Here is a 27,541-nt window from a genome sequence, read left to right on the forward strand (position 1 = left end):
GTTGAATATTTTATTTTATGTGCATTCTGAGCAAATAAAATTCCTCTTAAAACAAAACTGAGTAAAACAGCATCGTACATCAGAGTGGTGGTTAAAAAGTATTTCACCTGCATATCACATAACAGATGTGAAATGTAACTTTCAGAAAATTCTCCTTTTTATAAATCAGATTAAAGGTCTTTCAGCTCCACATACAGGTTTGTCTAATACAGTCAAATCTCTCCTTAGAACAGTTCCAAATTTCAGATAAATTATGTATAATGTCAGAGCAAGGCAGTCTTCCATCAAGGATAAATACTTGCAAAATCCAAGCTAAGCAGGTTTCAGATAAACTGGTTTTAAACTAGCATTTTTACATGGCTGTTGTGACAAAGCAAGGCAGTTAGTAGATGCCAGCAAAGAATTTGCCAACTGGCTGGAAAGAAAGCTTCCCAGATATCCAAATGACAGCTTGCAATTCCAAACACACCAAAGCGTCCCATCTTGCTTGTAAACTTTTTTTGTGCAACAAAGTATTACAGTATATTCCATTTATAAACTCATGGAAAACTTCTGTTATGTTATTTCAGACTCAGATTATTAGGACTGTACAGATATTTTCCTAGTTTATTTTTAAAGTAGTGACTGAACAGTCACATCCTTTTATAATGTCTATAGTTCCCACTCCATTTCAGTTTTTAAACAACCAGATTTATATTCACATACCATAAGTATTTTGTTTTATAATAATATACTACAGGACAATTATACTCACAGGTATCCTTTCAGAAAGGAGAATGTCATTGACTGAAAAAACCAAGAAACAGGATCCAAACCTACTACCAGTTCTAATGTCAGTGCAAGTCATTTTCAAAACATTTTGCATTTTATATAAGCATAGTTGTATTTTGTATGTACATATTCCGAACACCACAACTATCCAAGATGGAGTTCATAAAAAATTGGCCTAATCAAAGTTTCTCCTCCTTGTTGCCCCTTTCGCATGCTTTCTGGAATGGCCTTGAACAGTCTCCAAAACATAGAAAATTTGCTGCTTATATTTAAAGCAGGAACCAAACTTTTAGATTTACAAATTCTAGTTTAACTCAATACTGAGAAAGACCCAATCATCTGTATCAAGAGTTCTTAACTGCGTCTAATTTAAATACAGGACTGAATACTCATATGCCCAAGTAATTTCTACAAACTTTTTGAAAAGCAGTGGATAAGAAAGATTCTTGTTAATTTATTACCATTACCCTATTCTTACAATCCATCCTGACGTTATGACAGATCTTGCGATAGTATTTTCTTAATGCTTCAATTACTATACATGCATTTACTAAGTTATGATCTCAGTTTGCCCTTAAAGGTTTCCAACTTGTTACAAAAGGAAAGCTCATTTAAATAGTCATGGTCACCTAGAATAAGTGTCCTACGTCCTTATGGATTTGTACTTTAGTGCTCATAGAAGCTTTTTCTTTGTTAAGGCATTTTTAAAGTCTCCCTTCTGTGTGAATTTTCCGGCCTTCATAAAATGTGAACTCACACTGAAACGTTTTCTTCACTTGGGACATACAGAGCTGCCCGTTTCCATGAAAGAAAACCGTAGAAACTCAGTTATCTTTGAGACCGTTATTTTTTCATTGTGGTTGGTAGAAAGCCAGCAACAGCACAAGAGGGAACTCTTCCAGGCTCTTGCGTCCCATAGTTAAAAGAGAGATTAAATCAAGTGTGGACGCAAGATCCATTTGCCAAACTGAGAAGAGGAATCCAAGAAGCCATGGGATACCTGAGTCCAGCAGGAAGGGCACAATTATGATTAGAAGGCCACTAAGGGGCCCAAACTGCCAAGCAAACTCTGTGATGGGAAGCAGACAAGTATGGGCAAGTTCAGGCAGGTGTTCGGGAGAAGGACATGGGGAACAGGAGAAGGGAAGCAGGACTAACAGATCAGCAATCAGTGGGTGTACTGAATGGCCAGCAGCAACAGGTGTCCTTTACTCATATATCATGTGGGCAGGGCAACCGTGAGTCACACTTATAGACACTTACAGTATGTAGTTTCCTGGGTGGCAGATGGCTTGTCTGGGTGTAGCCTGGCAGCAGCTGATGAAGACATTCAGAGTTACTGTGGGAGAAACGTGCACATGCAGCATAAGCCTTTTTTCCAAGCTAAGAAACAATGTCGATTTTTTTTTAATGTTATTATTATTTTAAAATAAATTTTTTTTTATGATTTTGGATGGCTGACTCATTTTCAAATGCTTTGGATTTGTACATGTCTCATACAACAGCTGTGGCCATAATTCTTAGCTTTTTTACGAGCACATGAAGGTAATCGTGTTGATACTAGTATAAGAGTCAAAATATCTGGTCTTCTTTGCAACTCAGACTTTGCAAACTTTTGCAACCCTTCTTTGCAACTCAAACTTTGTATGGTCATCTACTTTTCACTTCCATTTCTTCACCAGTTGTGTGAGTTAAAGGAATTTCGGAAGCCAAAAACCCCTGAGGTTTATGAATGGAGCATTTCTTCCTTTACCAAATTGGGAGGACATATGGACAGATCCCTCACATGGTTTTGGGAGATGTACTTTTATCCTGCTTGTCTTTTTACACAAAGGACCTTGTTCTTCAGTCACTACATTCCCAGTGCTTCTCTGCACTGTAAAGATACTTTTATATTTAAATGTCTTCAGATTAGACCGCAAGTATTGTAACCCAAACTTACCATAAACGTCCCTTAACTTCTCAGCTTCAGGGCCTGGAATCTCTCAAAATAAGGTCAAATTATTTTACACATTAAGATCCTCATTCCTGCTGAGTCATGCTTGTTTGACCTTCAGTTATTTGTCTTGGGCTCGTTACCCGGTAAGTTTGTGTTGTTTTTTTTTTTTTTTTTTAATAAATACAAGCACCTGAACCATGTCGCTACACTGAAGGACGGACATTGTTGGAAACACTTCTGATAGGGATACATCATCAGCAAACTTACTTATCGGGTGTCATCTTTGCACCAGCCTCACGACGTTCTGGTCTCGAACCAAAGTTTTCTACATTAAAGCGCTTTTTGAGGAGGAGTTTTGAAATAAGCGCTTGCGAGGGCGGCACTCCGGGGCGCCCCGCGCCAGCCACCCCGCAGCTGAGGCGAGCTCAGGCGGGCCGGGGCCGGGCCGGGCCGGCGCGCCCCGGGTAGCTCCCTCCCACGCCGCCGAGGAGACATGTGACAGCGCGACTTCTGTCTTGAAGCCTCTGAAGGGGAAGGGGCCGCCGCGGCGCGGGGGAGGAAGGCTTCCCTCAGATCCTCTGGCTCCCACTGAGGCCACGGCTCCGCGGGGGAGGCGCCGTCCCTGCCCCCGCCGCTCCCGTCGCCACAGGTGCAGCCGCGGGACAAGCGGCGCCGGACAGTGCCTGAAACGGCTGTTGCCTCCCAAGAGAAACAACCCCTGCCGCCCCGAGCGGGAGTCTCCTCAGAGAGGTAAGCACAAGGCGCGCGCCCCTGCTCGCCCCGCCCCGTCAGGGTGACCGTTAATGGCCCCTCGCGCCGCTCGCCCCCCGCGCCAGGGCTGGGCGGAGCGGGGCAGCCCCCCTCGCCCCACCGGACCCACGAGGCGGGGGGGGGGGGGTCGCGCCTGTAGCTGGCGCTTCGCCCGGCAGGAGGCTGCACCCCGTGCCCGCCGCCCCCCCGCCTCAGTGCCCTCCTTCCGGCTGCCCACGGCCCCACCTGCTGCGGAGCCGCCCTGGGCCGCGATGCTGCTGCCCAGGAGGCGGCTGGACGCCCTGGCGGGGCCGGGGGCGCGGCGAGCGGGCTCCTCCGCCCGGGGGCCGCGGTGGCCATAAAGGGCTGGGGAAGGGGCGGCGCGGCACTGCAGTACCGGGGCGGCCGGCCGGCGGGTGAATGCGGCAGAGGGGAGCGGCGGCATCTGGCGGGAGCAGCTCCTCCCTCCGCTGCCGCCGCCGCCTCCTCCTCCTCCGGCGGCGGCTTCTGACAGAGTCTTTCCAGCCGGCGGGAGCGCTGGTGGCGGGGCCCGGCCCTGCCCCAGCATGGCTTTCCCTGGGGCGCTAGGTAAGTCCCGAGGCAAGAGGGATCGCCGAGCCGGGCTGGCCCAGGGTGGTGGCGGTGACCTTGGCCGCTGCCCCGGCGGGGACGGACCGTGGGCGGCCGTGTCCGGGGCTCCTGCGGCGGGAGTGCCCGCGGGCCGGGCCCCTCGCCCGGCCCTGCCCCACCTGGTCGCGGCGGCAGGATGCGGCTCCCTGCGCTGCCAGCTGACCATCCGCGGGGGTTTGGAGGCGGCGGCGTTGCTTGTTGTTTTCATGGCGTGTGCTCATTACATATTCAAGCCCATTAAATGCCTGATCAATAATTTCTTTTTAAATAATCATTCCATCATTTTTTTATGCAGCATGTTTCAAGAGAAATAGCTTTCTTGTCTTCCACAAAGGTGCACAACTAAAGAGCAACGAAAGCAGCCTTTCTGTAAGAGAGAGATTTAGGAAAAGAGCATTTGCTGGTTGCTGGATGGCATTCATGCCCCCTCCCCATCCCATTAAGATGTCTAGTTGTCGGTCTCCTAGTCACTCACCTTGGGTAAAGGACAGCACTTCTATAGAAGGATACTGGATAGAAGATCCTCATCCCTCTTCCAGTTCGGGATGGCACAGCTTGCATGAGTATTGCATGAAGTGTCTCACGACTATTTTAGGTTTATTAAACTCATTTCAGTGACATAAGCTGGTAGTGATGTGGGTGAACCTACTTTTCAAAGTGTTTCATGCCTTAGTCTCTCATTTGCTTGAGTGGATAACATGAGATCAGGTTCTGTAAGAAAGAAAAAAACCTTTGGCCTCAGTAGAGGATCGTACTTGTATCTATGCATTCTGACTCTTCACTATCTTATTGTAATGATTTAAAATACAGTATAGTTTTTCATGCAATGTATTTCCTACTGCATTTCTGTTTCTGATCACAATTCTCTAAGAAAAAGTTCATTTATAGTAGGAAAATGCTTAGCCAACAATAAACATACAACCAATTGATTTTCATGTCCTAGTCAGCTAGTACTGAAAATATTTTAATTGCTGATTTAGCAGCAGAAGAAACATTATTATTCCACATTTTACTATTATTGCTGGCACTCTTACTGTAGTTGAGTAACTATAAAGTTACTTCAGTTTTGCGCTGAAGTGGTGCAAAAGACCCTTGTTGCTGGCAATTGTATGTGTGGCAGTTACTGTTGCTGACAACAGTGTTCATTGAAGTCAGTGGAAAGACTCCCATGACTTCATTGAGTTTGAAATTGAGAAACCTAATCTAAGTTTGGATGCTTCTAAGACACTGTAGTGCATTGTCATTGAATCATTCAGCTAAACGTGTATGTATTTTTATATTTCTTGCGTATATACTTGATTTTATGAAGACTTAATTGCCAAACAAATACTCTCCAGGCAGAAAAACTGTATAGAGTCAGATTTACAGTTCATTAAAACCAGTGATGTTTTTCCACTGGCCTGTGAATTGGTTCTTACAAAATAAGAATGCAAAATAATGTAGATGATCACTAAATTGCCATGTTATGGTCCCATATATCTCTCGTCACGTTTTCATACTATATTTGCTTTTTGAATAAAAGCAAAAGTGTTCTCAAAGCAACTGTGAAAACAGGTGGACATTAATTAGAATCTTTTAGGCTGAAAACAACAGGATCACATATCAAAAGGATCACATATCAACATGTGAAACTTGCAAGCATGCCTACAGAAATACTGTAATGGGGGCCCTGATAAGTCTGGAGTGATTAAAAACTCCTATGCTCCATGCTGACTTTCCACATACATCATTATTTAAATGAAAACCATCTTACAAAATATGTTTGCATTTTTGTAACCAAAAGGGATTCTGAAATGCCAGTTTTGGACCCAGACTTCACATTCTGGCAGTGCTTGGATCCATTTGTTGTGGATAGCATGTGGATGTTCATTGCTATTTTTAACTTACGTAATAAGAATTTAATCTTATTTGTTACTCCATCATACTGAAGGCATTCGAAAAGCTTTATAGTACATAATAAATAATACTGGTCAGTAGCTTACGAGCACTGTATTTTTTTCCCATCCAGAATGCTACCAGATATGTCAAAATTCACATTTTGGATTGTATGAGAATGAAATATAAATAAAGCCATGAAACTACAGGAGAAACACTAAAGGTGTTTTCTTTTTTCAGTAGTGCTGCTGTAACAAAACGGAAATATTTTGTGATGAAAGGCTAATTAAATAAAAATTTAAAATATAAAACATATTTTTTAAGAAAAATAATATTTAAATGTCGAGTAGAAATTAAAGTCCATATCCCATCTGCTTCCCATATACAATTCAAAAGCATGATACGAACTACTGAAAACAAACGGAAAAAAAGAAAGTCATTGAGTTAACTACACCATATTTGCTCTTGTTGTGCAACCGTTTTACTTCACAGCAGCTCCATGACTTTCTTATTTGTGGAAAGGATGGGGTGAGGTAGAAATGTGCAACCTTTTCTAATTTGCTTGTAGCTATAAAGTTGGTTTCGAGTCACTGAGCAGGGAAGAAGGCAGGTAACTGAGTGAATGTGATTTCCAAGTTCATTGCAAGTACATACAGCTAAGTATACATTATATTGCAAATAATAGTCTATCTGATCATGCAAGTAAGTGGAATCTGCTGGCAAATCTGTACATACGTATCTTAGGAATTTTCATGAGTATACCATGAAGTTCCTGATTCACAAATTGGCATGGCTCCACAAGTAAAGATGTTCAGTGGATACCTGTGGTTCTTGTGTACTGCATACTAGTTTAAATTCTGTGTGGCTGTTCTACTTTATTCTGCTTTTGCTCTAAGCTCTTAATTTTGATAGGCTTACCACAAAAAAACCCCAGTCTCTCACATATCTTTATTCTTCTTGTAGTTATAACTTTGTCAACTGTCTTCCTTATTAGCCGAGATGCCCAGACAGTTTCCAAAGCTGAACATCTCTGAGGTTGATGAGCATGTGCGACTTCTAGCAGAGAAGGTATTTGCTAAAGTTCTCCGAGAAGAAGACAGCAAAGATGCCTTGTCACTATTCACTGTGCCTGAAGACTGCCCTATTGGGCAGAAAGAGGCCAAGGAAAGGGAACTGCAGAAGGAACTGGCAGAACAACAGTCTGTGGAAACAGCTAAAAGGTTTGTTCAGTAGATGCTTTCTTAGTGTAAAATAATTTTTCAAATGAGTTTGAGTTAATATTGAAATATCTGGCAAATAACATTCTGGCTCTTACTACTTCAGGAGAAGGGTCAACAGCAGGTACCAAGGGCACCTGTGTGATGTCCTTCTGTGCTATGCAGAAGGTGTGGGGATGGGCCCTAGGGAGCTTGGATTGGTGAGGCTGTCTCAGCTGCATTTCCAGCAATAGCATAGATACTGCTTATGCAAGTTTAACAAACAGCATAGCTGGGTGGAAATGAACACAACCCCAAGACTCTTTAATGTAAAAAGAGTCAAAAAAAGAAACACTTCCCCCCCACCCCTTTATTCTAGTTTCATTCAGAGAAATGGAAAATCTTAATACAGAGAAAATGACAGTGGTATGATATCTTTTAGTCTCTGTAAAAATAGAAGAAAGCAAAGACTTGACATTTAATATCAAGGGAGAAGGTGAAAAGTGGTATTGGCATAATGAGGTTATTCATAGGTTTCCTTAACTCACAGAGATAAAATCTAACCACTATCAACCACAAAAGCCCACATTTTGAGTTTTCTCAAAAAAAAAAAAAAAGTACAGTCCACCTTTGGTTTACCCATGAATCTAATGAAGCCAAACTTGATTTGGTTTATGATTTTCTTCTATGAGAGAGGTAGCCTTACCCTGATGTCAGGCTGTTCCAGTATCTTAACTTCAGTGGACTGGCTTGACTATTTCCTAGAGTCACGTGAGCTCAGCAGCAGCCTGACACCAAATAGCTTGGATGTGTACAGACTCTTCAAAAAACAGGCAAACAAGGAAGCCTTTGAAAGTGATAGCTAAATACACGTACCCGGTTAGCTGCAGACAATCAGCTGGGCAATGCTCGGCATCATATTTCTGGAACAGAAGGGAGTAGAGTCAATTTAGTTAAATTAAGGTATGACACACTGATGATACAGACTGAGACTTTTGGTTTTGAATTGTGCAAGTAGGTTTCCCAGTTGACATGTTCATAGACATAAACAAGTACAGAAGGGAAAACTAGATGTTTTCATTCAAAGAATGGAAGATTTCCTTCTGAACTAATAAGTTTCACTTTTAATTTGGGAAATTGTCTTATAGAAATATGTTCTGTGAAACTGTACCTCAAGTTTTGCACAAGTTTAACTGTCAGAAGTGGGATATTATATGTATATTGTTTACATGTGGGAACAGAACAAGTATTCATCCCTGTCCTACAGAACTGAAGTGTACCTCAAGGACAGTTACACGAGTAAAACTTCCGTTGTTTTCAGTTGCAGTTGATCCAACACTGCCTTTCAAGAATTTCATACTGACTTCAAAGGTGGCTACAAGTATTTAAGAGAGGATGGAATTTGGTCATAGGATATTAATCGTACCAGCACTGCATGTTCTTATTCTTCAGAATGTCATAGAAGTAATATGCAACTTCCAGAAAGTATTCCAGTATTCCTTTTTCTTTGTTAGTGGTTCTTACTAACTTTTTAAGGTTTTGGCATCTAGTTTATAAAACGAGGGAGTATTTCCACAGTGCAAAAGAAAGTGGTATCACAGGGAGTTTATAACATTGTATTTATTTATTATATGAATATTTAAAATACATTTAAATACATTTAAACTGAGTAAGGAAAATTTAATTAAATCTTTAGAGATATTCCAAAACTTCACTTGAGGTATTACAATTACTTCACTGAAAAATACAGCATTCTTTTTAGCTGGTTTGTCTAAGGTACACCTCTATCACGGTTTTGCTGAGAAAGGGCAAAAGTTTTTAAATCTGTGGGGGTTAGCCATTTAGTGCCCTGAGGGGAGGAATGGAGTATCAAAGCCATACTATGTTATTACTCTGATAACCAACATTAGCTTTTTGCTTAAGTCTCATCAAACACTGCCTAAGGAATAACTATTGCTCATCCTTTTTCTTACAAGTTTAACTGAATGACTATATATGAAATATATTAGTCTTGTCTGACAACTAGATGAGTTTTTAAATCCTGCATGTTTTGGGAAGAGTGAAAAGTGTCTGTAATAGCATGATAACTTATAACAACTTACCGTACGTAACGTTCACTTGTTTCTGTCTGATAACTTCGTGAATTCTGATGCTACCAGTCTCTAAGAATCAACTCCTACTAAAGTAAGCACAGTGATTGCACTTTTCCTTCTGCTGAATATGAATTTGTAAGAAGTGAAACAAAACAAACCTTAGGGCATCTTACAGTGATAGTAAATAAATTATGGCATATTGTATTCATGTGGAGGGTAAGTGCAATTGTGTGTAGCATATATCATGTGAAATGTCAATAGAAAAAAGCTAAAAGCACAAATATTTTGTGACCGACACTTTTCCTGTGCTATGAGAGATTTCATTTGTAACATTTCTTAGGGCGTGATTTCATTGCTGTAATCAGTTTCCCAGTTTATTTAACGTTTTATACCATGGCTTATTTTATGCTTTATATTATGAATTCATAGGAAGAAAAGTTTCAAGATGATTCGATCCCAGTCTCTGTCATTACAAATTCCATCTCAGGAATGGAAAGCACCATCGGCTAATCCTGTTCTGTCTCCTGCAACGCCAGTTCTTCCAAGTGCTTTTCTGCCAGTGCAAGTGCCATATGATGTACCAGAGTTTCAGAGAGTTTCAATTAGTGGGGACTACTGTGCAGGGGTAAGAAACTTCACCACCCCCCCACCCCCCCTTCTGTATCTAGGGGGGGAAAAAATCCCAAACCACAAGCAGCTTATGTATATAAAGTGTGAAATGCCAGTATACTCTGGCTCTCTGCAACAAACTAGAAATTGCTTTGTGAACACATTGATTTGTAAAACAGTTGAAGTCAAGATCAGGTCATTTTATACTTTTTATCATAAAAAATAAATCGAATAGATAAAAACATAATCAGGCATTAAATAAATGGGTAATATAAGGTAGGAGAAAAAATTTGCACATTGTGTTTGGACTTTGCTTCTGTCACTGGCTTCCTGAGGCCTTGGTTAAGATCCTTATGGTCAAGCCACATACACTTAATTTCTGGAAATTAAGTCTCCTTGTTACCGGCATGGATTCAGTTTGTTGCTAAAACTGCTGTTTTATTTTTGTCAGTATTTATCCAGGCTTTCCTTTCAGGTTACAGTTGATGATTATGAACAAGCTGCCAAGAGCCTGGTGAAAGCTCTTCTCATTCGAGAAAAGTATTCGCGTCTTGCCTACCATCGTTTCCCAAGAACAACATCTCAGTATTTGTGTAGCATGCAAGATGAAAAATGGAAGGTTGAAGATGAAGTGTATCCAGGTGAATATCCCTGTTCTTCTTTTTAAAATATAGAATTAAACCCATACACTGCTGTAGTAAAGGTAAGTTGGATTTTTGTGATGATCTCTCCTGAGTGTCTTTGCCTCTGTAATTTATTCTGTTAGTAAGTGGTGGAGAACCGATGGACCTAAATTATAAATCCTGCGTCTAATCTGAAACTTTGAAGCTATCAAAAGTTAAAAAACCATACTAGACGCTCATTGATTTTTTTTTCTTTTTTTTTTTTTTTTTTTTTTGGCAGCAAGTGGGATGGTAAGTAGTACACTTGTGTTCTTCCAGGAAAAAGATATATGGATATGGTTTAATGTGAAAAGTCATTCCTCCTGATCTTGGCATGCTGAGGTAAAAGGGATTATGAGCTCATCTAAATTGTAAATTGAAGCACGATACAGACATACCAGTTAGCAAGCCCTGAGTCAGTAATTTCACAAGCATGGTACACTTACCAGGAAGCTGTATAGTCATATTTGTTGGGCATTCTGCCTGGGTTAATAAACTCTGATGTCTCAGCAGGGCTTATTAGGTTGAACATACTCCCCACTATATATGTCACAAATGATATTTGTCACTTAGGTGGGTTTGTCTTGAAAGCTTTGCTTGTGCATTGAACTGTTTGCACTGCTAGTTTTTGGATTAGCCTGTGAGGAGCAACCTTTGGTCTGTACAGATGTGCTACTGTAGATGTGTCCATATTGTTGGCAATATATTCTCAGCCATAAAGTGACATTTAAAACAATTGCCCTCTAGCTCAGTGGTTGAAAGAGGGTGAATTAACATGTTTTCAAGCATTTGTTATGCAGAAAGAGTGTAAAGAGGACAGTATACTGAATATTTAAGACAGGAAAGAGATTTTGGAACAGCTGCCAGGGAGATATTTCTAAGCTATTATTAGGTTAATAACTTTTTTACAGTTATGATTTTAAACTTACAACATAAACAATAAGATCTATTTACATAATGTCTTAATTGGCACAAGTTTGAGCTGGATAGTTATGAATATTGGAGATAAGAATGGTATCAGTTTATAATATACATTCAGGTGCTGTAGGTAAATAAAAGGACTGGTTAATACTTTTCTGTCTTGGCTTAAGTGAACAGGTAAAAGAAGAAATCTCAGTGATAAGACTGAGCCCAAGAATGTAGTTCAGCTGACATACATGTAATTGAGACACTTATTTTATGCTAGTTGCATTAGTAAGATATTGTAAAAGAAATGATGAACATTCACTAGCATGAGTGATAATGTTTGAGTATTCACATAAGCTGAATATCCCAGAATTATGTGTGTTTACCTGATTCCCAGAAAAAAAAATTATAATTTTGTAAAGGGATTACAAAACTGTACTGAACAAATCCCAACCATGCTTCTGGTTTCAGTCATGATCAGAAGGCCAAGGGAAAAACTGGAGTTGTGTTGTACTATATCTGGCTTTTGCACTTCTTGGTTGTATTCCAAAGCAATTAAACATCAAAATAAGGAGTTTTATTTAACAAAAAAAACACCCCACCCCACCAAACCAAACCAACCAAACAAACAAAACCACAAACGAAAAAACTCCAATCAACACACAACAAAAACAACCAACCAACCAAACTCCCAAAAAACCTACAAACCAACCAGTGCCTTGGTCAGAGTGAGAAGCACCAAGTCTTAAATTGTTTCCTGCTCTACCATGAGTGAAGTATATTCACTCATGGTAGAGAGAAAGAGGAAACAGTCCTAGTATATATGCACTAGTCTAGCTCATTAGATTGTGGGAAGGGCAGAGGTGAAGAAGTAAGGCACAGCCTGTTCTTTTCTGACTGATGTTTCAATATGAGAACAGCTGCATTATTGTGTGCTTAAATACAAACTTCCAAAATTACTACAGTGAGTCAGAAGGTGAAAAGAAAATAATGAAGGTGGGTATGAAGTCAACAACTGTTTTATTGTTCAAAAATCTCAACTGGTACTTTCAACCATGCTAATTTAAATATTTTTGGAAACTTATTTTGAAACTTGTGCCATCATACGTTAATAAAGAATATATAAATATATAAATCTATTTATACATTGGTTCAGAGAACTCTAATAATGTATAATATTTGAATTATGGTAGGCTCTTAGCTTAGAGAGGGACTGCAATTAAAGCTTGTCAGAATAAAGCTGTATTGTAACAACAGATCTTTTATAGTAACTGAAAATGTTATTTTAATGAAAATATTAAGATTTGTTACAAATGAAGCATTATAGAAGCAGAAAGTCTTTTTTGTAATTATTTTGCCTTTTTGTAAGTTATTTCTTCTAAATGTAATGTATATTTATCTCCAGATTTCCATTCGCCCCCTGAAGAAAATGAAGATCCTTACAATCTTGATGATGCTCCAGACAATTTGGATTATGTTATCAAGATAAAAGGTGGCATTCCCTTTGTTTATGATAACAAAGAAATGATGGAACTCAACGAGCCTCGGAGTCTGCCATATCCTGACCTGGAGACCTATACCCTTGACCTGAGCCACGTTCTTGCTCTAATTGCAGATGGTCCAACGTATGTTTCTCTTTCTTTCTTCTCTGACCCTTCAGGCTCCTGGTTACCTTTAGTTTAATACTTCTCACTTTTGCGATATTTAATTCCTCAATGTACTCATTCTACAGTAATGTTTTGTTTTGCCCTTCTCAAGCATTAATGCGTCACGGAAAGACTTAAAAGAAAAAAAAAGACACCACATACAGCTATATTTCATGTCTTTAGTTTCTTTCAACCAACCATGGCAAAATGAGAAGCGCTCAACAGAAAAGCAAGAAATTGGCCAAATGTTCCCATTCAAGTCAAATCTGACCCAAACTTCTTGAGGCATGGGAACTGAATTTGTTTTGGCCTATGCTGAATTTGAGGTTTTTGAACAGTTGTCTGGAATTCCTTCATGTCTGTTCTACTCTTGCAGCATGAAGAGAAACCCTGCATATGTAGAGCATACAGAACAGCTCAGCAACATAAATATTCAGTCTGATTTGTTCCAGATGTCAGTTAACTGCTCATATGCCGCAAAACTGATCCATGCTTGCACAATCAAAATAGGTCTGAAATTTCCCAGAACCATCAAACTCCTGGGAAATCTCTAAAAAACAGAAACATAACAACTCTAGTACAGTCACTGACACACTCATGACAAAGCAGTGTTCTTGCCCAGTGCATAATGAAAACACGTGCATCCAGTTCTTAAGTTTACTTCCCAGCTGAAACGTCAAGGTTTCTCCCGGTCTCACCACCAGGAAAGGAAAAGAATCCACCCTAGGATAGAACAAAGTAGGAACCTGGACTGTTCTTCCAAACTATTTGCCCTGCCTGCCAGCACTGTATTCTTAGTCCTTCTGCCTTTGAGAGATCATCACTTAAAATGTGACAAGTTAATCACACCTGATGCATTCTTTCCCCTTTGAGTCTGTGTCTGACACCTGCAGCATAATCTGTCTGCCTTGCACATTGATAGTGGCAAAGCAGATGGGCTGAACAGAACTGTCCCATTCCCTAAGCACTTTTTCAAGAGCAAAAGCCTGTGCTTCTGCCAGCATTATCAGCACTCCTGCTCCAAATCAAAGCTAGGTCGAGTATGCTTGTTTACAGTATGCAATGGGTAAATGCATTTCCAGTTTCAGTGTCTTATATTCTAAGAGACAGATATTGAGAAGATTAAAGGACAAGGGGGAAAACCTTGAAACAAAAGTCATACTGAAGACCCTGCCTTTTCCAGCTTTTGTTAACAGTCTTTATCAGGAAGCCGTAAGTAACAAGGGCCTTAGTAGGACATGTTAGAACACTCAGCACCTTTGTGAATGTAGGAGCAATCATCTGCTCCTTTCACTTCTTCAGATTAAGCTTTTGCAAGCTGATTCACACTGCCTGATAAATACATACAAACCAAAAGGAAAAAGTCTTTTCAGTAATCCTGTTGCATAAGCTCATAAGTACAGTATTGTTTCCCTGTTTGCAGCAAATGCTTTCCTGTCATTTATGTCTATTGCACATGGGGCTGCTTGGAGATCAAGAACCACTGTTCTTTAATCTTTGCTGTTCTTAAACTGGTGAAATCTCACCTCTACTCCTCAGTTTTCTCGTCTCTTGAATAATAGTAATAACTCAACAAAGACTTCCTGCGGCGCGCAAATGAGTCTTGATCAGTATCAGATACAGTGAGACTGTGTTTGAATCGGACTTTCAAATCCATAATGGGATTTGTGTCCCATTGAGGAGAGATTGTCAACAATAAAGCAGAAAAAGAAGGCTATTACATTAATAGTGCTACAAAAATATTGCGGATTCAGTAAGAATTGACAGATGGTGAAAAGAAAAACCGCGTTGTTCGTTAAAAATAGAATGAGAAACTTGAAGATGAAAGTGAAGACAGAGTAGGCAAGCAGGAGCGAAAAAGCATGATTTTTCTAAGAAGAGCACAATAAATGATTTTGGAAAAAAAGTATTTCTACACAATATATGTGTTTTTAAGGCATAAAAAATGAAAGTATATTGGATCTTATCTTGGCTTCTTATATTCACATTGAAAAAGCAAATAAACTTTGGGGAATTCTTTTTTAAATTATTTCCATAGTGAGTAAGTCTGGATTACAGGTTGTTTCTGTTATATATGACGTGATCTGCTCTATTGGAGGTATAGTTTCAGAGTAGTAGCAATTGACATCACATTTTATTATAGGTTTTATGCTTTCTCTGGTCATCATTAAAAGAACTGCAGTTTTTGCACAGATACAGTGATAACAATACTTGGACAACTTAAGGGACATAACACGGTTACGTAGAGTTCTGTTTGAGGTTTCACTAATAACTTTGGTCTGAAATCATATTGGATATTGACTTACATATTTGTTAGCCAGTAGGATAAGAAGAATGGATTTGTCTTGGTCTTATTAAAAAAATAAATATTTTCACTGTGAAAACTTTCAAGCTCTTTCTGAACTTGAAATACAAATAGTTTTAAGTTACAGTTAATTTTTGTGTTTTCTTTTACAGAAAAACGTATTGTCATCGGAGGCTTAACTTTTTAGAATCTAAATTTAGTTTACATGAGATGTTAAATGAAATGTCGGAATTTAAAGAACTAAAGAGTAATCCCCATCGAGACTTTTATAATGTGAGAAAGGTAAGTGAAAAGGATTAAAGGCATGACATTGTTTTTAGTAGGAGTTCCAGCAATTTTGCTTTTCTTGTGTGAGGTGTAGATGATATGCATGAAGTGGTATGTGCAAACCACTCAATTGAATTACGTTATTTTAAGAATGGGAACACTCGAGGAAAATTAACTTGAATGTAAGTGGGTTAAATGGCTTACGCTAAACTCATCTGTTTACTTACTCAGAATCAAAGGGGCTTAATTGTATGCAGATTGCTTTAAAGGTGTGAAACAGAGTTAATCAAATGAAGCTCACTTGGATTATGAACAAAAGTACCCACATAGAGGTTTAATTCACTTTAATTAATTCACTTTAAGACAGTCAAGTGCATATTCCTTCTTTCATGTAGGTAAGTCATACTAGACTGTAGTAGGAACAGCTGTGTAGATTTTGGATAAAAATTTCACTTCATATTGAAAACAGGTGTTTAAATACATGTCAAAAGAAAAAAGACCTCCCACAGAAACTGAACTGAGGGTTCATGCTGCCATCAGCATCTGGTAAAAAATGTCTGTGAAATATTAAGTAAAAAGATTATTTGAGTTATATTCTTAGCTGCCTCTAATTAGAAGACAGGTAGGGGAATCAAGGAGCTGATTTCATTTCCTGACATATTGACACTCAAGGGAGCTGCACTCTCTTCAAAGCATGGAAGCAACAGCTGCTTTATTTGCTTCCCTTTCCTGAAGTTAAGAGGAAGTTACTGGAGAGATAATGCTTCAGTTTGATAGGTGAGATTTCTTCATAAAGCAGTCATTTTTGCTGGTGTTTTTAACCACTTCAGGTCCATTTTGCATTGTTTCTATATGCAACTGGAAGAGGTAGTCCTTATTTTGTAACTTCAGGTTTAGATCAATACTTTAATCCTTCTTGTTATGTTTTGGTTAGCGCTAGTACATCAAAAAGTTCTTTTGGCTTTTAGCTATAGTGTCCAGTGTGCTGGCTACTGAATGTTTGCTATTGTTATGGTAATAAACTGTCAAATACAAAATCTGCTATACAAAAGTGTTTGATGAATGTACCCCTGTCTATCACAAAGCTAGAAGCAGATGGTTTGTTAGGTAAATGCTAATGAATTTCACACTTTTATCTGTTAAGCGTATAGATGGGAGGATCTATTAGCTAATTCATTCAAGCAGAACTCATGTGGCAGAGACTTGACTCCTAACTCAACAGTTTTCTTGCATAACCCTGGACAAGATATTTACTCCATGCCACATTCGGATAAAACACTTCACTAGCTGACAGAGACATTAATAAAAAAACACATGGTGACTGAGAGGCGCAAAGGACAGAGGTGTGGATCGGGTAACTGCCTAGACAATCAATTTGATTACTGAGAAGCTGTAATTAACAGGATTGTACTTGCTAAGTTCAGCTTTTGATTTAAAAGCAAATGTTCAATGTCTCTGGGCATATCTTAATTATTTTCTAATTATCTACTATTAAATAAGCCAATCTACAAATGGATTCATGTTGTTCAAAAGCACAGAATGTGCACCACTTCCCCTCTGGCAATACCCAAATTCAAGAGAGCAGGAACAAGCTTGCTCTTCTCTGGCAGAGATCATTCCTACTGCTAGTTATAGCTTTAAAAATTGTTGCTGCAGAGAGTTAATCTTGCTTAAAGTAGTACTTTTATGAAGCAAGCTTACAAGTAGTATTTTTATGAAGCACTCTCTATGGAAAGTAAACTGCATTGTAGATAGAGTTCCTGTAAGCCCCCAAATAATCTTGTTTTCCCTATGTCTTGCTAACCGAAGTAATGTTTGGATCTGTAACTTCCCTGAAGTGCTTCCTCCCTAATAACAGTATCAGCAGTGAAACTTAATATGAAACAGACACTTCTAGGGCCTAAGTTTTCAGGATGTTTCTCTGTTAGTCAGTCCTAAACAGTGCGTACTGCTCATAAGGAAAGCAAGAAATAAGATTCACCTCCCAAAAGAGCTGTTAGTGAAATTGTCTATTACATCCCTCAGACACTAGTGTGGAGATCCTGGTACAATCTGTTTGCTTATATAAAAGAGCCAAAGTAACTGATGGAAAATGCCAAAATTAAAACAGTTATGAAGGTAGTGACAAGGTCAATCAGTGAACATGTACTACTGCATTTAGAAGGGTACAGTAGAAAGCTGGCCAGCATTATTTGCTGGCATGACAATCAAAGGTTTCTGGGTTTTTTTTTCATTCTCCCTGCCCCCTTCCCTCCTTTTTTTCCTGGTTTAATAGGAACTCTTCTCCAGTGAGCTCATCTATTTAATAAATCCCAAGATAAGGCTCCTATTAAATAACGGAAATATATGTGTAGATCTTACACACTGGACTTAACCAGAATGCAACCAAAGATTTGCACTGATCAAGGTGGAACTGGAAAATTGCCCTTTAATAACCAGACAAATACTTCTTTATTTCTCTAACCAGACAAGAATCCACAAGTGGTAAGACAGTGTGGCTGGCTCCACTTAGCTCCCCAGAGTATGTGGACAACTGTGTAGGAGAAAGCTAACTTTAGAGAAGACTCTTGAGTCTGCCATCAGCAGGGCTCTCACATGTTCTCCAGCTGATGCATAGCAAAGTGCAATCAACACAGATTCTCCACATAACTCCTGGGTTGCCTGCATTAAGGATGAAATTAAGTAATAAGAGTTTAGCTCTGCATCACACAAACTCAGAACTGAGTTTTAGCCTTTGTGTAGGATGTCTTGCCTTCCAAAGCAAGTATGTGAGGTTTTTTGAGTGGGGCTTCCAACAGACGCTGTGCCCAACAGCCTCAGATAATTCGGAGCCGATAGTTCAGGTTTTTTAGCTGAAATACAACTTCAAAGTAAAAGACCTACACCTGAATATTTTACTTTTATTAAAATGTTGCTAATTGCAGGAGGCATTTACTGTGCTTTCTTGGTCTTGGAGCTGTTCTTGTTATTAGGGACTTTGGTTTGTCTCTATTGTTCTTTCTAGGGCGGAGGTTGTTGCCTTTTTTTTTTTTTAAAGGTGAAGCCAAGGTATTTGTTTACCTAACAGGTATTTGCTGCCTTTATGACGTGTATGTATGTACTGCATTGGCAGGTGTCCTTCACTGCAAATAGCTTTGATACAGTTTTCTAAAGAAGAAAAAATGACAGCCTAAGCCTCCTTCCATATTCTTTCTCTCTTCAGTCAGTATTTCAGCGTGAGGATATGTCATAGCAGTGACTTTTACACATTATATTCCTCTGCCTACAGACTCACTAGCTCAGATGCCTAGCCTTGTGTGGCAGCAGAGCTTTGGCTCAGGCTGAGGTAACTGCATGGAGGAATGCAGTTTCTAGAGTGGCTTATACAGCCCTGCTGAATTCTGTGTTGCAATAGCTGGTTGCTGCCATGACATACCATTTGGTCTAGATCGTTGCAACTGATTTTTTTTTTTTTGAAGTATTGGTTAGACAAGAAGGAAGTAAATTCTAGCTTTTGTTTGTGACCACAGGGTTGAAATACCACTTGTTACTTTTAAGAAAGGAAGTTAGAGTGGGTTTATATACTTCTAAATTCTATAGAACTCACAAAATACTGAATGAAATTAACAGATGTCTGCTTTTTAAACATATGATTAAAAGCCTCATGTGAACAGTGAATCTATACGTTAACTGCCCTGAACTTTGATTCATTCTGAGGTTGCTTCTTTTTTTTCTTACTCCCCCCCCCCCCCCCCCCCCCCCCCAGTAGCTACTTACTGACTTTGGTGATGAAATTCAGTTTCATCATATAAACCAAAAGTGATAGTGAATGGGAAGACATATGGGTTAGCATCAGATTCAAAGGACAGGAATGCCTCTGTGCACCTCTATTAGTATTGCATGTAATGGTGCCTTACCACTGTTAACTGGCAGTAAAGCTGTATTTTGTGCTTTCAAAGCACTGTGCATACTACTTCTCCCCTCCTATCTCGCAGAGGTGCTGAGGTAAATTCTTGTGTCTACCCTCAGTCTTGCAAGTGAGCACAAAATGATCAGGCGGAAAGCCATCAATTATTACAATGCAAAAATTCTGTAAAGACGATAAAGAAAGCTTTTCCTCTATCCTTTCTTTTAGTAATTAAAAGAACAGAAAAAGAAAATTGTTTCTTTTTACAACAGTGTATTTCTGTATTCGTGTGAATACAAACATTATAGGGCGTGATTCTGTGCAGTTTGCAATGAGTACAACCAAACAAGAAGCTGGAGACACAGGGATTTGCCTCTCCTGTCTCTTCTGGTTTCTGGGTTGCTCTTGATGGCATAAGTATGAATTAGACAAGCTCCTGAGGGGCTCTGCCCAGCTCTAGGGACTATTTCGGCTGCCATTACTGCGCTACCCTAGGGCAGAGTATTTTGTCTCTTCTGCCTCTCATGCCTGTTTCAGAGCTGCAAGGAAAGAATCAAGCTCATTGTATAAAGCTGTTGCATCCTATCGGAAAAGCTAATGCCGTATGAATATATTGGTAAGCAGGGAATCTGGCCGTAGGAGTGGAATGATTTCCCTTCAATCCAGCATGAAAGTAAAGGCTGCAGAGGATTTAGTGTCAAGTTCATAAAGCCCATGGCTATTGGGATAGAAGTATTTAAGAGCTAAAGTGCATGGGTTTAGAAAATCAGTTAGTCTGCAGCTGTGGATACTACTAATCTGATATGCACAGATGAGCATCCATAAAATAGATCCGAGATGGATGTTTTGTGGAGATTTGAGAGACAGTGGAAGGAAAGAGACGCAATACAGGAAGATGAGGGAGGCAGAGTGGTTTAGGGAAGCTGGTGCTGGTGAGATGTGACTTGGAGGGCAATGGGAACTTCAAGTGCTAAGTTGTACACAGATGTAACCACGTTAACTGAGAAGTACAAGCATTTAATCCACAAAGCCTGCAGAAGAATGGCATGGGTGGTCAGTCAGTAAAGAAAGCAAAGGCTAGCCTGAACTGAGAAGGTGCAGAGGAAGACAGGCTGGCTTCGTTACATGGAGAATTGCTGAGTGAAGGGAATTCTACCATCCTTTAATTGCAAGAAAACTGATGTCCACCATTGCTTGCATGAGATGATGGAATTAAAAGAATTAATGAAACCTTTGTGTTAACAGTTGTTTTTATTTGTTAAAAAGTGAGTTCACTGAAGGCGTATTATGTGTTCCAAGATAGGCTTCTGTCAGAAACACAATGGTGTTTCTTCTTCTCATTGAAGATCAATGTGACCTTGAGTAGAAGTTTCCTCCTGGGGGGGAGGGGAGAATAAGAACTGCAGCAGGAAATTTGGCTAGGGGCATGCAGCTGAGGTTTTTTTTCACTAAGGGGAAACTGGGCTGGAGTAGTATTGTAACAAATTTGGAAATGCAAGCAGAATGTTTGCAAACAGAAGCAAATAGACCTTGTGGTAGTAGGGGCTTGTTACTCACAGCCCAGAAAAGCCTCAGCTTACTTCATGTATTGTATGAAGAACAAAATAATAACAGCTTAAAATGGGTCTGGTTTTGTCTCTTTTGGGGAGAGGGAGGAGGCAAAGGGGGCATTTGTCACCCTTATGTGAACTCAGTCTGTTCAAATTCTTTTAGTAGATACCTTTCATAATAAATAACAATGAAATTAGTAACAATTTCTTAGCATGGTAACATTTCAAATAAATAATAATAATTTAAAAATCCCTAACCAAATCAGACCATATAAGATACATCTAAGGATTCTGTGTTTAGATGCTTCATTTAGATAGGATTGCACCCTGAATTGTGCAAATGCACAAAAGCAGTCACACTAATTAATTATGTGCTAGGGTAGATCAAAGCTCAAGTCATTAAAATCTTCCAAGAAGTTGCATTGCTTCTAAAAAACAATGAAGAAAGCTGTGTGATACTCTGTAAGACTGAAGTTGCTGCTTACCTAAAGGTCAAAATATACCGCGTAGTTAAAAAAGGTAGCCAAAGTACCGCAGAGTTTCTGGAAAAAGCATGGAAGAGACTCCGGGAAAGTCTTTTTACTCCTGGGAAATAAATATATTTAGGGAGAGGGAGGAGGGAAAAAAAAAATAAAGGAAAATCTTGATTCTCAGAGATCAGCCTGATGTGGTTAGCTCAGCTATACAGCTATGTGTGATATAGTTGTGTGGACTGGAGAAGATTTCACAGGAGCTCACTGAATTGCAGAGGCACACTTGAGAGAATTATTTCTCAAAGGGAAGCAGGACTTTAAAGGAAATGCGTTTACTACTGTGTCATGTGATCCTTGCATACAAGCAAACAAAAGAAACAAAATGTCTCCTTGCTTTCCGTCCTTGCCCTCATAACAGTAGTGAATTCATGTTGATTTAAATAAAGAGGAAGTCTTTTGTTCTGGTTTGGTTTTTTTCAAGACTCATTAATTCCAGTAGCTGATCCACCACTGGAACTAGCGCATTCTGAAATTCAATAAACTACACTTATTCAGGTTGCCTACACCTGGTATTCTATGCTTATGACTTCTGTGCTTTACCTGAACGTTTAGAGCTTATAGGGCATCTATTAACTGTTATTTCACTTCCCCATATAAGTTGACCAAGCCTAATAGTTTGTAATATTTCACTGGTCCAGGAAGAGTTTATAGTAAACAATATTTGTTTCTAAAACAGAAGATGTTTATTAACCTGAGTAAGCATGTATATAATGCAATGGGGTTCAAATGTCTATACAAGAACTCTAAAGAGTGTAATAATATGTTATGTGGAGCTGTTTTTACTGTTTTAGACACAGCATTGTTTACTGTGCATTAGTAATGTACTTCATGTTGTGTATTTCGAGACAGTAATATGTTTCTTGCTCTTTCATTTAGCTTTAAAGTGTCTAGCATATTTGAACTAGGCAGTGATTAACAATTAATGTTTAGGATTCAGTTTATAACCTGGTCTTTAGTTATGCTATTAACATTCACATGGGGATAGATTTACCCTTAGAGGGCTGCAACAAATTCTATATGTATAAACTCCAAATTAAATGACTACATGACTACATGTGCTAAGTGAAACAGTGGCATTTCTGTGGACTGTATGTCATAGCATAAGCTGAGGTTTACATTGCAGGAGTATGGCTGTTACTTATTCAGCTGCTCCGTGATCTGTTTCCTACTGATCCTTAAAAGCAGATCAGGATGTCAACTACTTCTCTTGGTGGAATCTGAAAGCTGCAGACATAGTCATTACACAAAAGGGAATGCACTGGTCTCATGTTGTACTTGCAGTTTCCTGGACAGAAGAGTCCTGGATGAGAGTCCTTGCAGAGGTGTAGGTTCAGTGACTCCTTATAGCTGGTTTATCTGAGAATTCCTTCTAGTGTGACTTCCTGCATACAGGCTATGCGGCTCTTGTTGGGAGTGTGTCCCTGGGAATGCTAGTTACTTGCATTTTAAAAAGCACAGTGCAGTGAGTTCAAACTGTTCCAATGTAGTAAGTGTCTTTAGGAACTTTTATCTAATGTCAGCATCCAACCTTCGGATCTTGTTACGTCATTGCTTGTGAGATTGAAAAGCCCCCTCTCTGCCTCATGTTTGGATGTACGAATACCTGCATACAGTTGATCAAATTAACTCTCAAATTGCACCTTGAAAGCCAAGTAAGTTTCATTTTTACGATCACGTGGCCATGTGGGTTTTCCAGCTCCTGTTTCCTTTTGTGGCATTTCTTGGGAATGTTGTCAGTCTCTGGGTTTTTTAAACCTTTAAATCTAGACAGCAAAACTGGGTGCATTCTGACAGCTGCATTACCAGTGTTGTGCAGAAGTAAGATTTTTTTTTCCCCCTTCTTTGAAGCTCCTTTCGTACTCTGTATGAGGAGTTAGAGCAGCCCTTTCCACTACAGTTTCACATAAGACTTCATGGTAAAGTGTTAACTTGTAATGATTCTAAACCATCTCCTACCAGTATATAGGACAGTAGTGTGTGGTGCTTTTTAGACTTATCTGAACCATCCTGTCCCTGTTATAGATCATCTTGAAACTTGTATTACAAACTGACTATCTTGCTTCCTACTCCCTCTGCAGAACCATTCTGCCAGTTGGTCTTGTAAGACTTGTTTCCAATACCAGGCAGTTGGTGCACAAGGCAGATGTTAGAAATAGTGACAGTTGGCAATTGCTTCTGACCACATCCCTGTGCTCACAGCCATCTGTTTCCAGGTAGGGCCTGGGCTGGAGGAAAATGGGAAACTTAGCAGACAGGCTGCAGCACTGGGGCTTGTGGGTGAGCTGAAACTGCTTCTGCTAGGATTTGGCAGTCTGGACTTGAAGGCAATTTCAGAGTCTGTCAAGCTGTCCCCAGGGCCATTGTGCTCATTATGTGTCAACTTTGAAATCTAATCAGAACAGTGGTTTGTTTTGGTTTGGTTTTAAATTGATAAGCATTTGTTGGTAGAGTAATTTCATTGGTTTGCCTAGGACATGCATTAGGCTGTTTGGTTGTTCAATCAGAATTTCTCAAGGAAATTCAAAGCAAATGGACCCTGGAGCAGCAGCTCTGCTGCTCCACACGCTGGATATTGCTGTGCTGTTAGATTCCTTAAGGCCATTATCCTAGCTAAGGCCTATTCTTCCCTTTCAGGTACTTGGTCCTTAGGAACTGCAATTAGTATTACCTGCCTTTTCAAACAAGAAGCAGCTGGGGAATATACATGGTTTTCTTCTATTCTTTATCGGTGTAGTTAATAATAACAATAAACCCTTGACTGCAAGGAACTGCAACGGATTAGTTTTACATACGTGCTGGAGGCACCTAAGGAATTACACATACTGAAGGGAAAACTTAAATGAACAAACAAACCCCCAAATCTCATCAGTTGTTTATTTGGATTGTGTTCTAATACAGGCTGCTCAAATAGCAGTGCAAGCTTCTGAGCAAAAGAAAAGCATACCTGTGGAAACCATTTGGTTCTTGTCAATTTTTTTTTTCAACGGGACTTCAACAAAAAACTGAAGTACTCTCAGCCCTTCTGTGAAGCTTGCACTTCCCTTAGTGTGTGAAGAGATCTGAAGAAACTGAAAAATCTGTCAGCATTATGAGTTGCTGTATTATAATTAAACTTGGAAAAAACAGTGACAAAATCTCTCACGTGTACATTTTGCAGTTCTAGTGACCAAAGATGTTTCATGTGGTTGAAATACAAAAATGCATTATGCTTTTGGAAATGGCTGAGAATTCCAGGTCCTTTCAGTCAGAGAGGATGGTTATAACTGCAGTCTATAACTAGAAAGACATCATTGATTCATGGGTGAAATAAAAGGATACTAAAGGATCAGAGATACTTTAAGGAAGTATCAAAACCCAGGTTCTGTGATTGGCACTTATAAAGTATCTTAACTTGCTGAAAATTTTCTTATTTAAATAGGAAACTATTAATTGAGGGCTCTTTTATTTATAGTTCTGCTTATTGAATAATTCCTCCAAAACCAAAATCTCAGGATTCTGAAACATTTTTACTTGCTTAGGCACTAATCCATTTGTTACTTAAGGAATATTTTAGAAGGCTTTAGTCATTGTTGTCACTGACATAGATACTTTGCTAATTTAAGTTTATGTATATGGATGATGAACATGAATAACCTTTTGATTTCAGGTTGATACTCATATCCACGCTGCTGCTTGCATGAACCAGAAACACTTACTGAGGTTTATTAAGCACACGTATCAAACGGAGCCCGACAGGATTGTTGCAGAGAAAAAAGGCAAGAAGATGACTTTAAAGCAAGTCTTCGAAAGCCTTCACATGGACCCTTATGACCTCACTGTAGACTCTTTAGATGTCCATGCAGTAAGTCTATTGAAATGACAAAATAAATGAGAAAAAGCTGTTTTCTAAGTGTGAAATTCTGATTTCTACAGTTTTTGCATGATAACTTATTAAATCAGAATTTGAACTCATGCATTATTTTGCATGTTTGAAGTAAGCTAGCATAGGCTTTTTCTTTTCTGTGCCTTTTATTGCTAGGCAATTTAATTTATAAACTATTGTGTGTACTTAAAACCATGGTTATTTGGGTTTTTTCCTCCTCCAGGGTCGTCAAACATTTCATCGATTTGACAAATTCAATTCCAAGTACAATCCAGTTGGTGCCAGTGAGCTGAGGGACTTGTATTTGAAAACTGAGAACTACATTGGTGGTGAATATTTTGCTCGTATGGTCAAGGTAAGTAAGTTTCAAGCTTTTCCAGCTGTAGAGAAATGAAGGTTTGTAAAAGATTTGTGATGTCATAATTGTATCTAGAGCTAACACTATGGTTAAGTGATTCCAAGTATTGGGCTTGCTGTAGCAATTCATCAGAGAAAGACCTCTGCTAAGTCAGCCACTGCTGCTTTCTAAATAATTTTATGAGTTAGAAACTCATACACATAATCTGTCTATGAGTTCAAAGCGGAGTTGTGTGCAGTTTCAAACTAATGGAGAGCAGCCAAGGGTCAATTCACTGGCTTAGTATTTTGTTAGGATGTAGTTGGGTAGTGGTAGCTGCTAGGGAAGGAGGAGCTAGGGAAGCATCTCTACGTAAATCTATATCTGCACATGCATGCACAGGCTTCAAATTAATTTCTTACAACAAAAGAATTAGTAGTTTTCATGAACTAGATGTCAGTTCTTCTTAGATGTATAGAAGTGCTTGTCTAAAATTAATAGCCTTAAAATTACTACCACGGATTCTGGGTCAGATTCTCCATTGGTCTGTATATTTTATGTAGTCATTTACTACAGTTTACATAGTATAATTCTGATGTACCAGTTTTAAACATGTCTTACAAAGGTGTTAGTTGTAACTGCACTAGAATATTGTCCTCTAAATCTAGGTGTTAACAGTTAGTTATACTCAAATGATATATGAGATAGCTTGCTAGTAGAATATTTAGATGCCTAAAATAAAATAATGGATTAATAGATGAGAGATTCCCTTTATCTTTAAAGGGTGACAATACAGTTACGTCTGGTCTGAGGAAAATACAATGATAAATATACTACGAGCTGTAAATGATCTTCCATGTCCATATTAAAGCAAATATATTTATTACTTAATAGGAAGTAGCCCGTGAACTAGAAGAAAGTAAGTACCAGTATACAGAACCCCGCTTATCCATTTATGGACGGTCTCCAGATGAATGGCTGAACTTGGCAAAATGGTTCATTAAGCATAAAGTTTATTCCCCTAATATGCGCTGGATAATTCAGGTTCCCAGAATCTAGTAAGTAATCAGGAGTAATTTTAATATAGTTTGAAATCATACCAATGATTTGTTTTAATTTCTGATATTTTTTAGATGGCTTATAGGTTGTCCTGTAGTTCTATTTATAAGCAACAGTCTGGGAAATTTATTCTTGACCATTGCTGCAGTTTTCCTGACAGTCTGGGGGTGGAATACAGGAGACGGGGTTTGAATCTACTCTTTATGAAGATATTCAAAACTACTGTGAATTATTTATAAGTCTGAAGATAATAAAAACAAAAATGACAACTGGGTGAAATTAAGCTCCATTCAAAGGCAAGTTAAAATACAATTTAGTAATGAAAATAAATCAACTCTTGAATTCCATAAAGGAGTAGAAAATGCTCTGTAAAACTGTTATCATCAAACTTCCTCAAGATCAGTGACTAAATGACAGTGAACTTGGAAACGCAACCCAGATTGCTGATTTGCAAGCTTAAATCAATACCAGTTTTTCTTAGTTTTTAAGCATCCTTTGGGACTTTATTAAATGGTTCTTTGTTTCTAATACTGTATATTGTAATACAGTCTCCCATGATAATTTTTTCAGTCTTAATAAATGAGCTTCATGTTTTGCAATTGCATAGTTGGAGTATGAATAGAGAAAGAGCTGTCATGGTCGCATATATCCCCCAGAGTGTGCTT

The 27,541-nt window shown here is 39.0% G+C and overlaps 2 protein-coding genes across 6 annotated transcripts in view; one reads left to right on the forward strand and one right to left on the reverse strand.

Annotated features, from left to right (window-relative positions):
• The window catches only part of SBF2 (SET binding factor 2), a 320,494-nt gene extending 317,326 nt beyond the window's left edge, over positions 1–3,168 (reverse strand). The window contains exons 1-3 of the mRNA XM_075163145.1: positions 2,978–3,168; positions 2,035–2,088; positions 755–786 (exon numbers count right to left, since the gene is read on the reverse strand). The gene's annotated coding sequence lies outside the window, so the exon portion shown is untranslated. The remainder of the gene's footprint in view (positions 1–754; positions 787–2,034; positions 2,089–2,977) is intronic.
• Positions 3,169–3,251: 83 nt separating this feature from the next.
• Positions 3,252–27,541, forward strand: part of AMPD3 (adenosine monophosphate deaminase 3) — a 46,487-nt gene continuing 22,197 nt past the window's right edge. For 3 of the 5 annotated variants that reach the window (XM_075163147.1, XM_075163148.1, XM_075163149.1), the window contains exons 1-9: positions 3,881–4,048; positions 6,960–7,185; positions 9,684–9,879; positions 10,339–10,504; positions 12,837–13,056; positions 15,535–15,664; positions 25,265–25,459; positions 25,704–25,835; positions 26,712–26,875. In XM_075163147.1, the coding sequence (XP_075019248.1) occupies positions 4,027–4,048; positions 6,960–7,185; positions 9,684–9,879; positions 10,339–10,504; positions 12,837–13,056; positions 15,535–15,664; positions 25,265–25,459; positions 25,704–25,835; positions 26,712–26,875 (1,451 nt within the window). In that variant the 5' untranslated portion in view covers positions 3,881–4,026. Of the gene's footprint in view, positions 3,461–3,880; positions 4,049–6,959; positions 7,186–9,683; positions 9,880–10,338; positions 10,505–12,836; positions 13,057–15,534; positions 15,665–25,264; positions 25,460–25,703; positions 25,836–26,711; positions 26,876–27,541 lie in introns of those variants that run through there. The other 2 variants (XM_075163150.1, XM_075163146.1) reach the window with 2 other exon arrangements.

This window comes from Calonectris borealis, chromosome 14 (genome assembly GCF_964195595.1).
Source record: "Calonectris borealis chromosome 14, bCalBor7.hap1.2, whole genome shotgun sequence".
NCBI classification, from domain to species: Eukaryota; Metazoa; Chordata; class Aves; order Procellariiformes; family Procellariidae; genus Calonectris; species Calonectris borealis.